This window comes from Zonotrichia albicollis, chromosome 4 (genome assembly GCF_047830755.1).
Source record: "Zonotrichia albicollis isolate bZonAlb1 chromosome 4, bZonAlb1.hap1, whole genome shotgun sequence".
Taxonomy (NCBI): Eukaryota; Metazoa; Chordata; class Aves; order Passeriformes; family Passerellidae; genus Zonotrichia; species Zonotrichia albicollis.
The window spans coordinates 62,987,803-63,005,123 of NC_133822.1; the positions used below are offsets into that span (position 1 = coordinate 62,987,803).

The 17,321-nt window shown below is 36.1% G+C and overlaps 1 protein-coding gene across 2 annotated transcripts in view; it reads right to left on the bottom strand.

Annotated features, from left to right (window-relative positions):
* The window catches only part of POT1 (protection of telomeres 1), a 57,203-nt gene extending 39,901 nt beyond the window's left edge, over nucleotides 1–17,302 (bottom strand). For both annotated transcript variants that reach the window (XM_005481936.4, XM_026790337.2), the window contains exons 1-7: nucleotides 16,830–17,302; nucleotides 16,124–16,207; nucleotides 12,601–12,734; nucleotides 8,386–8,458; nucleotides 6,895–6,986; nucleotides 3,005–3,115; nucleotides 1,100–1,147 (exon numbers count right to left, since the gene is read on the bottom strand). In XM_005481936.4, coding sequence (XP_005481993.2) covers nucleotides 1,100–1,147; nucleotides 3,005–3,115; nucleotides 6,895–6,986; nucleotides 8,386–8,458; nucleotides 12,601–12,723 — 447 coding nt within the window. In that variant the 5' untranslated portion in view covers nucleotides 12,724–12,734; nucleotides 16,124–16,207; nucleotides 16,830–17,302. The remainder of the gene's footprint in view (nucleotides 1–1,099; nucleotides 1,148–3,004; nucleotides 3,116–6,894; nucleotides 6,987–8,385; nucleotides 8,459–12,600; nucleotides 12,735–16,123; nucleotides 16,208–16,829) is intronic.
* Between the last annotated feature and the right edge of the window lie 19 nt (nucleotides 17,303–17,321).

Below are 17,321 nucleotides of genomic sequence, written 5' to 3' on the forward strand. Positions count from 1 at the left end.
TTGTCTTTTAACATCATTAATCCTCAGACATATTTTTTTAATCTTAAAAAGAGAAATAAAGATTATCTATTTCTTTGTATCTTATTCACTTGAGACTTAGAAAGGACTTTTAATTTCTTTCTGTGATTGCACCTTTCTCACAATAAGCCAATCAGTTAACTGAAGTAAGTTTCAACACATGAACCAGGTGAGTAAAAGCCATTACAATAAAGAACAATGAAAGACAATTTTGTACTGCTTCATTTTTACATGCCCATCCAGAGGACTTTTTAAAACACATATATAAACAGCTTTGTATTTCTGCTTGGCAGTGTCACTGCACAGAATCCTTGTCTTGGGATGGTGGTGGGGGGGTTACCTCTCACAGCCACTGTGCACATCTCCTGATTAAAATTCCACAGCTGCTGGAGGATTAAAGAAATTAAGCGCTAATTTCTACAGTTTAAGGACTATTCTCCTCTCATCTTAAGGTTGCTGACTAGACTCTTTCAAAGAATAAGAGTTCTCTCAAACTGATTGAAAACTTAGGTTTTCAAGTACTATACTGAAAAAATGAAACTGTAAATAAAAATTGAAAACAAACTCTAGCACCACTGGTACTGAATCTTTAACATCATGATAAAGAACACTAAAATTTCATAAACCAGTTCCTCTGCTTTTAAAATACTATTTCTTGTAGAATTTTAAGTCAGACACATAAGGGCTTGTTACAAACAGAAATCAAAACAAATCTTAAAACCAGTATTGGAAGTCTGATTTTAAAGCAAAGGAAGTTTTGTATTTCATTTTTCCTTTTTACAACACAAGCATACATTCTTGCTTAGACCAACAATTACCTCTCTAATTCAAATTTCCTAAACCAACATGAAATCCATTTGGAGATCAAGATGGGAACTGTACTACAAGGATAGAAAATGTACTACTTCTATCACATTTTATTTTGTGTTCCAGGTATACTATTTGTAAAAGGAAAAGCTAAATGACTGCTGGGATAAGTATATGGAAATAAATTAAACTGGAACAAAAATGAATTCCACGGCTTCTTATTAACATGTAGTTAATTTAATGTGATTTAAAAACATCCCAAATACAAACTCACCACAGATGCAGTTTCTGAAGCAGCACTTGTTCCTGGTTTAGCATAGATCTGTGGAGAAAAAATAACAAACCTCCTGACTACAAAATTGAAGGTACTGAAAATATAACAACATTTGATAACTTTAAAGCAAATACAACACTATATAGAAATACAAACCAGTCCTACGGACATTTTTGCCATATCTGAACCAAATCTGACTCTAGTAAAATTTTAGCTACAGAAGAAAAGAAAGCAGTATTTACTGCACTCACACTCATACAAAAGGTATGTATGAGTGTGAGTGCAGTAAATACCATGTATTCATTAATTCAAAAAAATACACACATTTTCTAAAGTCACCCAGTTGAATATGTTAGGTCACATTAACAGAGTAGCATTTGAAAGCTGGAGGCCACAAATTTAAAACTACACTTGCTTAACATAGACCTTAAATGGTTTTAAGGTTTTGTACATAAAGATGTATGTACATGTCAATGCTTAGAGCATATCTATTCTCAGTGACTTGTTACTTTCCTCTGGGGGAAAAAGTTCACTAGAATGGGATAAATTCTACTTAAAGATAGTTCCTTGAGCCTTATTTATAAGCCAGACTTACCTTCCATGTAAGGTCATTTAAATAACTAATCGTGGAGATTTGATGAAAAGCCAACACTCCCCACTCTCTGTGAGGAACACAGGGCTCAGGCACCACCCCAACGCCACAGGCCAGCCTGGCTGCTGGTCACAGAGCCCCTGTCACAGCTGTGTCCTGTCTCAGCACTGCCCACTCCTGCCAGGGATCTGCTTCTGCTCTCCACCTCAGCTGCACTCCTGAAGCTGATTTTACTTTTAAACAGCCAAGTGAAAAGTTATGACTGGGGAGCTGAAGCCCACACAAAGTCTGCTCATTTGTATTAATGTTAAGCATCCAATATGTGTGTCACCAAACAAAGTGCCACAAGCTCCATTCTGTGGTCAGTGATGAGATAAACACTTCAGCACAACCCAGGCATTCAGGAAGCTGCACAGTGTCTTTGGGATTAGACTGTATGGCATGAGGTCTCGCCAATACTCAGTTGAAGGCCTGCAGTAGTTTCTAAAATATAGACACTTTTAGCTTACACACACCTATTCAGACTCAGGGCAGTTTTGCTATCCATGATCTTCAATGACAAATATTCTTTCTACCTATATATCATCATCATCAACAGATAATGAATGTCATGAAACAGTCTGCACTACCATTTTAAATAATCTCGTTTCTCACTGAGCTGTGTGGCAAGCTTTAGTTACCTATAGAGGTCAATTCCAGAACAGAAGTGCCTTTCTGAAATTTAAAAAAAAAAAAATTTTTCTTAAATTTAGGTTTTAATTAGACAATAACTGTACAGATAAAATGAAACAGAATTGATGTAATAGTACAAAAGAACAAATATTTTACTCAGGACAAAAGGGTACAATTCTCTGTATAAAATTTAGACTATAGCAGTCCATATATTTGAAAGGCAACAACTAATGATGTGAGTTAAAACAGTACAAACTCACAGACCAGAGAAAACTAAAAATTTTAGACCTGAAATAACTCTTGCACCCTCTACCTTGTCAGCAGTATTGAAATGTGTTATGCACAAGAGTAGTTTAAACTGCTCTAGGAATCTATCTAAAGTCAACCATAGTCAAATTCTTCCACTCAACAAGTAGAAATTTACCTGGGAAATCATTTGGTTAGGGCTATTATAAAATTACATGTGCACACACACACACACACAGAGGAAACATGTCTTGTTTCCTGATGAACATGGTAAATAATCTGTACCATTTAAGTTTCACATAGATTTTATTGGTTTTTTTCCTATTATAAAGCAAAATAAATGCATTTTGGACATTGAAAAAAAAAGGAAAAAAAAAAGTTGGGCAACCACGTACATAAATGGTTGATCCAGCTTCTTCAGACACTTCCAGGTGACAATCATGTCTATCATCCTCTCTGTCTGTAGGCAATTTTATCACCTTGAATCCTGCAGCTATGAAGCTTTCCTATGGGGACACAGCAACAACAGAAAATTATAGAGATTCTAACACATGCTCTATTTTAAGACTATATCATGTGAAATTTCACCCTAAAGTCTCAAGACATTGAAGAAACAAAAATCCTGAACAAATTTTAAAATCTGTCTTTGAGTTTCCCAATTTAGTTCTTCTCCCCATGGAATTTATATTTACAACAAATGCCAGGAAGCTTTTATTTTTAATTCTGCTGAAATTTTCACACTCATGATGCTACTGTAACAGACTGCTATTTTTGACAAAGCCTAGGGAGGAAGATTCACACTGAATAAAGCAAGAGAATCATTCTTCTTTAAATACAATAAGGACTGACTGCTTTCTGTTTAGCTTAACTAAAGTAAAAAGAAATCACATGTCAGACCAGCAGTGATAAAATATTTTTTCTCAGAGCTCTTTCCCAATGAATTACAGCTGTACATTTAAGAAACTCTCCTATAAACTCTGTTTTGGCTGGACCAACAGCTTCCTTAAGGGTTAAATAGGTAGGTCAATCAACAGGTAAGTTTCTGGTAGCAAGAGAGACCTTAAAAACATCTCTGGCATCACTCCTGAGATTCTGGCACAGAAAGAAATGATAACTCTATTTTCACTTTGGTACAAAGTTCCTCAGACACCACAAAAAGAACAAGAAAAGGAGGATTTAAAGGGTACATGATTCAAGTCCCAGCAGCAGCTCATGTTTTTAGCAGCAACTTCACCAAATAAAAATTTTTAAAAAAGTAAAAATTAAAAAGGCGGAGAAGATAGAGAATACATTAAATATCTTTAGGTAATCAGAGGTGATTTAAAAAGCTATCTGATACAATGTAAAGCTCCTTTACAGTCAGCTCCCTTGCTATCAGAACTGCTTAGCAGGGCTGTGCCAGTGTGCTCCACTCCAATAAACGTGTTAGACTTGAAACTCTATTTCTATTCAAGCTTCTACCAAAAGCTCTTCCATAAACTTTTACTGAATAACTTTTCTTCCTGTATTTATTTGATTACAACAAATAAAAGCGTTTTCTTATTGAAGTTGACATTTGAGCAAATATTGCACTATGACAGCGCTTTTTTTGCTATTTCAGCAATCTGACAATGCTACGCTAAATGATTTAAGATCCAAAACCTTAATGTTTTGTGCAAGAAAAAGAAAGGCTTGTAGATTAAGTGACAGTGATATATGTAGTTATTAAAACATTGGGGGAAAATTTCTGCAGAAAACATAAATTTAATCAGACAGTTTAATTCACAATGAAACTACTTAGATGATTTTCAGGTAGTGTCACAATGCACACTTTGACTAAAAAAGCAATATATAAACCTAGAAGTAAGCCATACTCAAAGCTAAATTAAAACATGTCAAAACAATTAGAACACTCAGTATTCTCTGCACTTCTAACACGCTGTCCTACTAACACATATGAAAGTTGTCTCATTCTTTCCAAATACTGAAACATACAAATATGAACTTCAGCAAACTCCATTACTTTTGCCAAAATCAAGTGTTAGTATGTGTCTTTCACTGTTTGGTGGTGCTACTCAGAATGTCCCTTCAACAGTAAAACCACCCTTTATCTAAAAAGCTATGTCTTATACATTATTTCAATTTCAGCATTAGAATGCAGACTGCACAGGATTCTGGGATATGGCTGCTGAGACAGGACTGGAGATCTGTACAGGTAGCTCTTGTCTTGCTCTTGCTGTGTCAGAATGAACTTCAGAATTACAGAGACTCAGCCTTTTAACAAGCTGATAAGAAGTAAAATTTTTTGGAGTAGTATTAGGTCATTAGTGATTACTCTCACGTAATACATACGCCATATGTAGCACCACGTTAAAAAATAACCAAAAACAAACATCCTCTCACACTGTGAAAGGACTGTGCAATTTCCATGAGAAAAAGACAGCACTAACCTCAAAATCTAGTTCTACAGGCAGAAAGAACAGACACATTCTCAGATTTTTTTACAAATTCACTGTCAACTTTGACAGGTTGTGACTTGCAGTTTCTAAACATGAAAAAAAAATTCCTAATATTTGTATGCTGCTTTGAAATTTAATGCTAATTAGTTTTCAAAATAGATTAGTTTCCATTTAATATTTAGCTACGAAGATCTTGTAATTGCCTTGGGAATCAAAGCTATTTACTTAAATTGGTGGATTTTGATGTCAACAGAAGTAAATTGCATAAATAAATTATGAGATTCAAACAACATTTTTAAATGGCAAAAAGAAATTCTATTTCCCTCAAAGTGTGAAATACAGGAAATACAATATTTTTCCTGATGGTTATTCTGTTACAGATCAAGAAGACTCTCAGGAGACAACATGGTCACTCACATTTTTTAGAAATCGCCAGCTGCTCCCCCTGGCTACTTTAGCTAAAGTTCTTACAGCATTAAACTTTAGGAAGATATGATATGGAAATTAAAAAATACTAAAATCTGAAATGGTATGCAGCAAATAAACACTACCTTGTGCACCTCACTGAAGCAATTCTTTATGGCTAAAAACTGGAATTTTTTTCCAAACTCTGCTAGCTTCAGAAATCACCATTTCCTTATATTCATATTCTTCCAAAACTAAAATCTCATTTGAGACATGAGGGAAGCACCATGATGGTTCAGTTCACTGGGGAAGAACAAACTGAAGTTCTAGCACACCTTGGCTGTCTAAGGGTTGCTGCCTGTGGGTTGTAGCTTCTTATTCAGCTCTTTAGTAATGATCTTTTTATCTTCTAATTGCTGCTCAGTGCCCTGTTCAACATCTGTATTTTTATCAGGACAAAACTGATTTGTTCATTGAATTTAAAAAGATTCTGCAACTTACATATTTAGCAAATTAGCTCAGGAACTTTACACCCTGGCTTCCCCATCAAAATTGAAAATTACATGGAATTGAGAAATCTGTATAAAGAATGTGATTGCCCAGAGAAGTTGTGGATGCCCCATCACTGGAGGTGTTCAAAGTAAGCTGGGATAGGGCTTTGGAGCAATCTAATGAGGTGAAATACGTCCCTGCCCATATCTCCCTCCCTAAGGCAGGAGGGTTGTAACTGGCTGACCTTTAAAGGTGCCCTCCAGCCCAAACTATTCTATGATTTAGTGTGAATTCATACCACAAATGAAAAAGCACTAACACAAGCTTGTAATATTTCACATTATAATTTTAATTTCACATTTGTCTAACACTGAAATGTCAGTAAACTGATAGGCAGTCTTACAAAAAGACTGAGGTAATTGTTTTTATCTTCTTTTCCTTCTTTAGTGGTAAACAAACTCACAGGCTGACTTGTCTAAGTCTTTTACCTGGAGCTAATCTAACTAAACTGTTGTCTCTGACAAAGCAAGATACCAGCACCAAGTCAAGGAAAAAAAACCCTGTATGCACAGGTTTGATTTTTTTTTTTTTAAATCTTTTAGTGTAACTGTCTTTTAAATGAATTTAATTATAAAATATATCTTATCAAATGGAAAAACATTCAAAATATGAATATAAAAGGGTGACTTCTCTATTATCCATATTCATGATCCTTTGCTTGCTAGGTAAACAGCACTGATAAAAGTAATTCCTTTTTTTCAATATTAGTGTGAGAAAGAATTTACATAAGCAAGTACTATAGATTTGAAGAGACTGAACAGACTATTTCTAATTTTAGGGATAGCTAGACCAAGACAAAAGGAGAAGTAGACATACATCTGTAAAAAACAATTCCTAAACCAGGAATTTATATCTAATTTATATCTATATATGTTTTGGTGTTTTTTTACCCCATGGCGTATAAGTTTTGCACAATCCTCTGCCATTTTTCCATATATGAAAATATTGATGCTGCTGATCTGGGAACACAAGTTATCCGTATCTGGAGGGAAAAAAGCAAAAATTACTCCAATCACTATACCTTCTCCAAACCATAACAACAGTGGAAAGAGGCTTACAAAACAAGTTGATCTACAGTCTAAAATTTTTCAATTCATGTACAAACAGGAAATGTGCTAACTGCAGGTATATTGCTCAGTATATTCTTCATAAGAGGATTAAAATAAGTCTATTGTACACCAGGGTACAATTAAACAGAAATGAAAAAGATTTCCACTTGGATAATTCAATGTATAGTGTTAGATTAACAATAGACCCTATTGTAGAATCTGTTATAAACTGAAGATATTCTAGGTCATAGAAATATTAATTAATAGCCTTCCAGGAAGACTGAAGCAGAAATAATGTTATTTTTAGAGTTTTCTACTTTTTACTGTTTCAATGACTTAGATGTGCAAACTTATGTTTCTATGGAGAATGTGCATGAACTCTCCTCTCCTGAACAGTCACTGAAATCAGCAAGAGTCAGGGAGGTTAAGCATCCCTTTGAGAAACCTGGAGCCAGCAGGGAGACTGACTGAGGCCCCAACAATTCCATCCACCTCTGCTAACACCAGGCACAGGCAGCAGCACCAGGCAGGGACTGCACACCCCAGGCTGGCTGCTCAGGAGTCAGGAGGCTCAGAGGGAGCACATGATGATTCCCAGCCACTGTAAGGAATCAGCTGCGAATGAAATGAAAGGGAATGGAAAGTTCCTTGAATGCAACAGACCCCTGACAAATGACCTCCTCCACCTTCCTGACTGGAGGAGATAATAAATTTAAGACTTAAAAGGAACATATTAATTTTTCATATAATTTCATATCATGATGAACAATTCAGGTCTTTCAAAGTGCTAATCAAGTTACTGGTATTTAAATACTTGAGTAGTCAGGTGAAATTTCCTTTTCTTAAATGCTTAAATTAAAATGGAATGAAACACAAATATTTTGCTGCTATTCCAAACACTGACCTACATTAAAAGTGCCCTTACAAAGTATATGCTATTTATATTATGTGGTAACTATTATGCGTGCAATTTTCTTGGTCCTTTTTATGATAAGCAGTTTGAAAATACACCATTAAAGCTATACATATAGCTAATACATTCCCAGGACAGTCTTTTAAAAAGTTATGCAACAAGAAGTCTATTTCTTGTAGAGAATATAAAGATATATAGATATATAAAGATATACACAGATATATAGATATATAAAGATATATAAATATAAAGACTGCATTGGTTCTATTAACATACCTGGCATAAGTTTAAGATAAACTTTCTTCTTAAGAAAATGAACATTTTTAGAGATTATTTTAAATCTAACATTCTATTGAACACAAAAGCAGGAACTACTGACGTAGCACCATAAATTTAAAATGTATACTTAAATGTAGTACCTTGAACAACAATCTTGAAAAAGTCTCTTCCATCTCTGAGTTTTGTTAATGGGTAGGAAAGAGTAACTATTCCCTACGAAGCAAAAAATAAAATACAATGTTGTGAATTTAGACTGTATGCCTCTAAACTACTGCAATACTGATAGCAACTGAAACATCTGTAAGATAAAAAAGGCAGAATTTATGGAACAAGCATAAATTGCCATTTACATTCTTAACGAAAAAAAGAAAAACCACCTACTATGGATAGCAACAAAAAGCAACATTCCTGAGACATAACAAAGCAAGTATTACATGTCAATATTATTTAGATTCCATTGACCAGATGATAAATTTAAACAATAAAACAGTAGCTATGGAAATATTCATGTAACTTTTAGTAGTTACAAAAATAGCAAAAAGACTAGAGTTTTAAAGCTGAAAGGAATCTAAAGAGTTAGTGATCAAAATCTTAAGAGATACAGCAATTCCTCCAAAAACCTTGGCAAAGGATTACAACGTAAATATCAGAAAAAAATCTCATTCAAGATATAATAGATGCATATGAAGATAAAAAACCTTCTGTGGAAAAAAAAATACAGCCGTGAGAAGAGTATTACGAAGTTCTGAAACCGTCATGTCCTAATTGCTTGGCAATAATAAAAATGCTCTAAATGACCCTATGATTTAACAATTAATTCAAAATACTCTTTTTCATTGTAATGCTGGAGTTACAATGAAGCAAAAATCAGCAACTTCAGTGATATTAACATCTCCTTGGAATCCACATATCTAGTTAGGAGGGTATCATCAACAAAAAAATGTCAGTCAAGTGTATTCTTTCACAGAACTGCAGATAAAGCACTGTAACTTTCTCAACAACAAATCTAAAAAAAAATTTAAATAAAGAAAAATAAACTTACTGAAAACAGACTGCAAAATGCTTAAAAAATGACACAAACAGCACAAAAATAAACTAAAAGGTTTTTTGTAAAAAGAGAGTATGATAATATGTCTATAAATGCAACATTAGGAGGATAGTCAGGTAAATCACAGTGATTTTACAGTACACATATTCAGTGGGAAACCTGACTTAAATGATAGCAAATGCTTCTTAAACCACATCAAGATAAAATATGCAGCAGGGAATTGTTACTCCAGAGGCCTTACAGAGTAAAATTTGTCCTACAACGTGCTGAGGAGTAATCCAAATCAAATTCAACAAGATTTTGCTATCTGTTCTATAAAGAAATAACATCACTCCACAAAACCTCAACATTATTTATAAATGCTGATTTCCAAAATAATTTGATAATTTCATCTCCTTAGTAAAACTCATTAGTCTTCTCTGTGAAAAACAGGAACTTACCTGTTCAAACCAGAAAGGTTTCTCATTTGTTTTCAAAATTACAGCTTTGATTAAAATGTCACTATATATATACACACATGCATATGTACACACACACACATCTATATATATAATTGCTCTTGCTGAGATTGTCTTGAATTATATTCACAGGTAAATAAAAGACTACAGAATTTTTCTTGTAATAAAGTCTTTGCAATGAAACAGTTATCTCAGGAACACTCAACATTTACATACATACTTTTTTCTTAGTAAGAAATTTCCATCGCACCAGCATACTATTTAAAAGGGGCTGCTTTTTAACCATCTTTATTTTTTATTTTTCCTTTTACATCCCAGTATCTTCCAAAGAGTTTTCAAATTCTGGGACCACATTCTTTGCTATAACATTTTGGCCCCTCCACTTCCCTTTGTATCCCTAACACCTGCACTATAGTAGGTGTTAGTACAGTTCTGTTCCCCAGCTACTACCCATTTCCTCATATTGCCCCACTGCCTTCTCCCCATGCCTGAAACTCTTGAGCTCCAAACTTCCAAAGACCTTAGTAAAACTTCCCCAAGTTGGCTCTTCTCTCACAAATTCTGCACTGCTTATTGAGCTCAGAAGCAGATTTTTTCCAAAAGGGTGTTTCCAAAACCCTCGACATTCCATATGCCACTAGACAGACTCTCAAACCCACCCCGTACAATTCTTCTGCTGCATGTGTCTCCCTCCTCGTAAGGACTCACTCCCTCAGTTTGGTTCCATAGCCGATTTGGCAGCTGATTTTAAGGTTTGGTTCAGATTTGCCACAGCAAAACACAGAGAATTATGAGCTAACAGGAGAAGGCATCATGTTTAGTTAACAGACTAAGAGGAGGTACAAACATTGCTTGTGCTGTTTTTTCACAAATTTGAAACTTGCAGTTTTCAAAGAGGTATCAGGAAGATAGAAAAGCAGAAGAATTAAAGGATTGAGGCACACAAGTCAGACAGAAGCATCCCAAATGTTTTTTGTGGCTTTTACCAGAACACAGTTCATAAAAAATCCTCTTCTGCCCTTCCCTCCTTGTCAAAGCAGGACCTGATCCCTATTTTGGCAGGTCTGGAGGGACAGTGTGCCACCCCTAAGATAACCTAACATCAGTGCATTCTAAGGTTCACTTCAAGCTCAGCCTGCAGAACTGGATTTTCCTTCACATTTAATGGTGCATTAGCACCAGCTTTATCAGCTCTCCAGTTGTGCTGTTTATGCCAAGCTGTTTTAGCCACCTACTAATCCATGTCAGCAGCAGCATGAAGTTCTCTTAACATAAGGCAGAAGTCTGAGAAAGACATTCTACACACTTTCCCTTTCAGAATCAGCTACAGCACTGCATATATGCTTTCAATCACAGTCTGGTAGTAATTGTCCTGCTTTCCAAATGGAAACGTGTATTTTGGCAGAAACATTTTCTAATTTATAATGCATTTTTGTTCCGTTCACCACTTTCTTCTGAACAAGAATCCCTGTTCTTCCATGTCAGGGCTGCTTGCAGACACAGTTCTTCAAAGGAGGAAGGTCTATGTATCGTGCAGGTGAACAGGGGCAGGAAACTACCCCCTGAGGAATAAACCCTGTTTGCTAGCAGCAGTGGCTATTGACATTTCCATTTGTTCCTTTACAGGACCTGAGGGAGGCTGAATCATTCTCAATCAAATCACCTCCTACACCACTCAGCTGCTGCCTGCTTCCAAACAGGGCAGTTCTGCTCCTTCACTACACCGGAGTGCACCACTGCCGGCATCAATCTGACACCACAATGATCCAGTGCACAGTGACAGCAGCAGAAAATTATCCTCTCTCCAGCAATATGGATGGTCTTCTGCCAGTTTCCTTCTCATAAATGGACTCAATCACAGGGTCACATAAGCACTAGATTTGGAGCTGAGAATATACAGCTGTGGTAGTAAACATGTTTCTTTCGGATACAGAAAAACAGATCAGTTCAGCTCATATTTTTAAAATGTTTGTGCCATTTTTTGAAGGATTCAAGACAACTTATGTTTTCCACAGAACCAAATTTCCTTAATTTACCCCCCACTTTTTTAATTAATAGATTGAAAGAAAACCTGGGTTAATGCTGATTTCCTGATACATAAACATCAGAGGCATCTAAAATGATTCTCAGAGCCACAGACAAAAAAAAAGTTAAACAGGATAGAAAAAGACCACACTCAAGAATTGATGCTGCATTATACAGAGAATACTTGTTTTAGGCACAAAAAAAGGTTATTTCTACATTTCATTAGTATAGCAGGATTGGACTTCCAATCTGAAATACATTTGGGATTACTGTCAAATATAAGTGCACACTTGGTAATGATAAAAAAGACTAATTGTGTTTTGATGCTGGTAGTTGCTACAAACAACACTTTTCATAAAACTGGATATTGCATTATTTCATACAAAAGGAGAACTACTTTAGAAAGCTTTTTAGTTACTCTGAAATCTGATCTTTAACAGGATTGGGGTGCTTATTACTATTTCTGTTAAACAAAATACCACTTAACCTCCCCCAATCCCTCCATTTGCAGCAAAACATTCTGCATATTAATGTGTTTTAAAATTGGTCCACAGCTTATAAATTCTGAAAAGAGAAACTCCTGAAAAATTTTAGTCTGATAACTTAAGAGAAAGGGACAGGACTGTGAATCAATGAAGGTAATAGCAACATGCAATGAAGTTCAACAAGGTCGTAATTTTTCACTGCTTAAAGATATGCACCAGAGGAACACAAGGACACACAGCTGCAGAAAGTCACCAAGTGAGAGGGAATACCAAAGCACCTTGCTAATGCAACAGGAGCTATTTCAAAGCAAGGCAAAATTTTTTTACTGGTCAGTTTACCTGAATGTATTTGTTGGTATAATCACACCCTTCTTGCAAATGTTTTAAATTCTCCTTCTGCAAATGGCTTGGTAGTGGAGTCTCAGATTGTCCTTCAATGATCTTCAGCAATTGAACAGGCATAGCTGCTTTATCTAAACAAAAACAATGAAAAGAGTCCTGAAGCTCCTCATTTTGTTCAAATTAAGAGTTACTAGAAGTTGCATCTTACTCAGAAGGGGAACATTTACCTGATTCATAACAAGAGCGTTTAATTATGTAAAACTCATTTTCAGAGGGATTAGCCTCATCTCTTAGTACCATACACAGCAAGAAGAAAGTAAGATTTCCTTGGCAATAGACATCCATCAAAATTACTCAATTTTTCAAACATTCCAAAACACCATAAATGGCAACATTATTTTACATACAAAGAAATAGAAATACATATAAATGCAAAGGGTAATGTAAACAGTGTTAATATTTTATGTACAGGTATAATATTTTATGTACAGAAATACAGATAGAAACCATGCAAAGACTTTGAATGACTCCTTCCCCAGCACAAGGTCATGGACAAACAGCCCATATCCAGTTTTTTCCCCCTATAAGAAAGTTTCACTGCAAGAAATTAAAACATTTTTCATTTTAACTTAAAATGAACAACAGATCGGCTTAGGTACAGATTAAAAAAAATCATCAATGAATCAAGCAAAGAAAAAATAATAAAGATAATATGAATGGTATCTAAGAAGCATGGAAGGGACTTAGAACAAGGTAAGAAATGCATGACCGTGTCATCTCTGGCCTGCCCTCACTGTAACAAAAGTCAATGAAATAAATTACTAGTGACAGTGCTATAATGCTGAGAAATAGGGGAGAGGAAGAATAGTCTATTGCAATGAAGTTACACATAAGAAAAATAGCAAAAAGTGATCTAGCAATAAGTAGCTATTGCTGTATTTTCTCATTGCATTGTCATCTCACTTCTTCTAGGGGTATCTTTGTCTTTGCAGTATAATTTTTATTTCAAGTATCTAAAAAAAGCTGCAACCTTATTAATCTTTTAATGTTTGCAGTAACTTTCAATAAACTAAGCAAAAAACAATTTCTGTTTTCTGAAAATTGAGATTGCAGTATTATAGCCACAGCCCTAATTTCCAGCAGTTTTAGCAATTTTTATATGACAGTAAAGAACAGGAAAGAGAGTATTTCCTGTAGTTTTGAATGGACACAAAAACTGGGTAATCTACTCAGTAAAAGCTTAAACTACATTTCAATTACAGTTCAAAAGAGCTTTTGCAGTGCTATGCAGACTGAATTCTTACAAAATATTCAGTTATAATTAAATGGAATTGGGAAACCATTGCAAAATTAAAAGACCAGTGAATCATAAGTTACAAACATAAGTCAACATATACAGATGCAGAGAGCAAAATTATATACATTCTTTTAAAAAGTACCTTATTCTTCAGAAAAATCAAAAACCCACCTTATTGTTACTCCAGTACCCAAAGATATCAGACCTCACTAATAACTTCTGACTATTTCTTTTGTTGTGAGTGACCTTCTTTCTCCTTCCCCATTTACAGCAAACTCCCCACTGCTGTTATTCTTGTCTAACAGATATAAGCAAGAAGCAAGAGTCACTCATGACATGTCAATAAAATACTTTGGTTTGAGGGTGTCTCAGCTGTAATGGCACATATAGGGTGACTAGCTTTTGTTTTTTCCTAGTTTCCAATTGACATGAGGAGCAAGGAGGCAGAAATGAAGCATTATGAACTGACCACAATCGCCATTCTGTCCCCTGCACTGCACAGGGATAGAAACAGGTAGAGAAATTGGAGTGGAGCTAAGCCCAGAAAATGGGAGAGGTGGGTAAAGATCTTTAGATTTGTTCTTATTTGTCATTATCCTACTTTGGTTTGATGACCAGTAAGTTAAATTACTTTCTTTGAGTCTCTTTGTTTGAGTGATCTCCCTGTCTCAACCTGCAAAATTTTAGTTGTGTTTTTTCCTCCCTGTCCTCCTGAGGGGAATGATAAGAGCAGCTTTGGCAGGCATCTGGCTTGCAGCCAGGGTCAGCCTGTGACAGCACAGAGCTGGGAGGCACAGCACCAGACAGGTTTCAATTTCTGCTTGAGCTGAAGCAGAAGTAAAATCCTGTTACAAAGGTGCAGATGCTGTTCCTGCTTTGACTAGTGAGGTATTAGAAGTTAGAACTTCTGTAAGATGTTACTAAATGAAGCTAAAAACAATGCTTTTATCTGTATGTTTTCAAACACACACCACGACAGCATTGTCATTAGTTCACCAGGATTTCAAGTCTCTAGTGAAAAGAGCAACTGGAAGATTTACACAGCTTTTCAGTTCAAAGTATCTACTTCCCACTTTATTCTAGCAGACTGAGAAGCTGATCTATTCCACCTACAAAGAGCCAACTTCAAAGTTAATCAGCAATATTGATCTTCACCCAGCAACAGTATAATGAGCCAGGGAAATATACAACATAACAGACTATTTTTTTATCCTTTTTCTCTCTGTTAGACCACTTGAGCAATTAAAAATAGATTTTCCTGTTTTTTTTTTTTATTTTGCCATGAAGATGTCTTAACAACACACAGCACTGTAAATAACATTCCAGTAGAAAACAAGTGGAATGTTTTTACAGCTCCTAAACTCCTATATACATAAAACTAAGGTCATGTGTTCTAACTGCTAATATCTGAAGCTTTCAGATTCTTGTTCCCAGCAATTAAGAAGCAAAGATATGAGTATCCAGTTCTAAGAGTTATGAAAGTAAATTTTCCAAAACAAACTGATAGAGCATTGGCTTTCAAAATTCACATGAAGATATTGTTAGTGCTGTCCTTGGTGTTCCCAGCTCTTCTGGAGAGCAACTCAGTGCAAGTAAGTCTGTCAAATACCTTTGCTACTCTCAAAAGCCTGACAGGAATAATTCCAACTTGAGCCTAAGAAGCCTGAAAATGGTGTAAACAGAGCTGTACATAAGGATGGCTATTGAAAACATCCGCAAACAAAACCAACAGAGACTGCAAGAAAAGCACTCAGCAGCATGGGACACTCCTTGAAGAGGAGTGAGACACAGCACATACACAGAGCAGAGAGAAGACTGAACTACAAATACCTTTTGCCTTCCAGTAATTAAAGTGACAAAAATTTGGAGAGTGAGCAAACAAAGAGCTTCACAACTTTAACAAAGAATTATATGAAAGGATGTAGACTGTTTAAAGTAGACTATATACTGTAGGATGTAACTCACAATTTAACACCCCAGAGAGAATACAATATGCACCACTCAAGAGAAATGTAACACTGAGAACAGCTATGGTCTTAACTCTTATGTGCTGCTCTGCCCTATCCTTGACATTCTGCCTACTAACTAGAAAGTTTAGTCCTTTCTCTACTACCAAGAAATACTTCAGTCATACATAAAAATTACATGAAGAGAATAATGTCATTTTGGGAAACAGAAGAGAATAAAACACATGACAATGTGGACTTCTGAAGGAAATCTCACCAAAGTCTGATGAAGAATGAAGGAATAGCCAGCAGCATCAGCATCTTATTGATGTGGCCAGTCAGTGGTAGATACCTGAAGCCCCTGTAAACACAAATACTAGTCAGTGCAATATTCAGGCTAATTGTCCAAAGTTAAAATGATTATGAAGTCATGCTTCATTATAAAAGCACACACCCGTGTAGACCAGCCATACATTCCTACTATATTTTATGCAACACTTTGTCATAAAAATGAACATTTGTGGCTTGAACAGAATAGGCAGTACAGAACTACCACAAACCAAATGTGCCATCACAAGACAAAGCTTTTGTCATATAGCAGTCTTAATGAAATCACGAAGACCATCAGTGAACAAAGTGTGTAGTCTGTCTACAATTTTTTCAAAAGTCTGATTTTATATTAGTTCCTTGAGAATTCTCAAGAGGTGAAAACATCATGTCAGATTAACTAAAATAGAAGGAGAAATCAAGTCAGCAGCATGACACATCTTATTCCCTTAGCTGCCAGGCTTTAGCCTGCTCTTGCTGAAGGGCACTTATTTTTCATGGGAAGTATGTCCTTGGCTGTTCTTACTCTTAAGAGCAAGGTGATACTTAGTTTCCTTAGAACACAATAAGTTTCTTAAGCAAACAAAAGCTCCTTTATTTCAGATTAAAATTTACTTATTTGACATTGTGCAAAAGAGACTACAATCAAACATTACCTGAGGAAAAGGGATTCTTACACAGCCATTATTATCTCAACAGTAGTTCAGCTCTAGAAAGCAGCACTGAATCCACTGCAAAGCAGCGGCCTCGGGAGGAGAGCGCTACTCTGAAGATCCCACATGCCACACCATATCAAGCAATCGCTTCAGAAAGTCAATGCACCAGCTACAAGCAGCGAGACCTTCAGAACCAAGCCCACCAACACAATTATCAGCAGTGGTTACTCAGTGCCTGGAAAGAAACTTCCAAAGCCGTGGAGCACCGTGCGGGGACTGCATTCCCGGAGCAGAGCCGGTGTGCAGGGCAGCTGCGGGCTGGAGGGCAGCAAAGCCGGGCCCGCAAACCCCCCAGTGTCCGTGTGCCGCCAACCCTGTTTGCCCCAGCCCTTATCCCTGTTCCTCTCCCTGTCCCGCTCCAGGTCCCTGTCCCGCCTCGCCGCCTCCTGCGCCACTTCCGCCCTCCCCGCGCTCCGGCCGCGCATTGCGCAT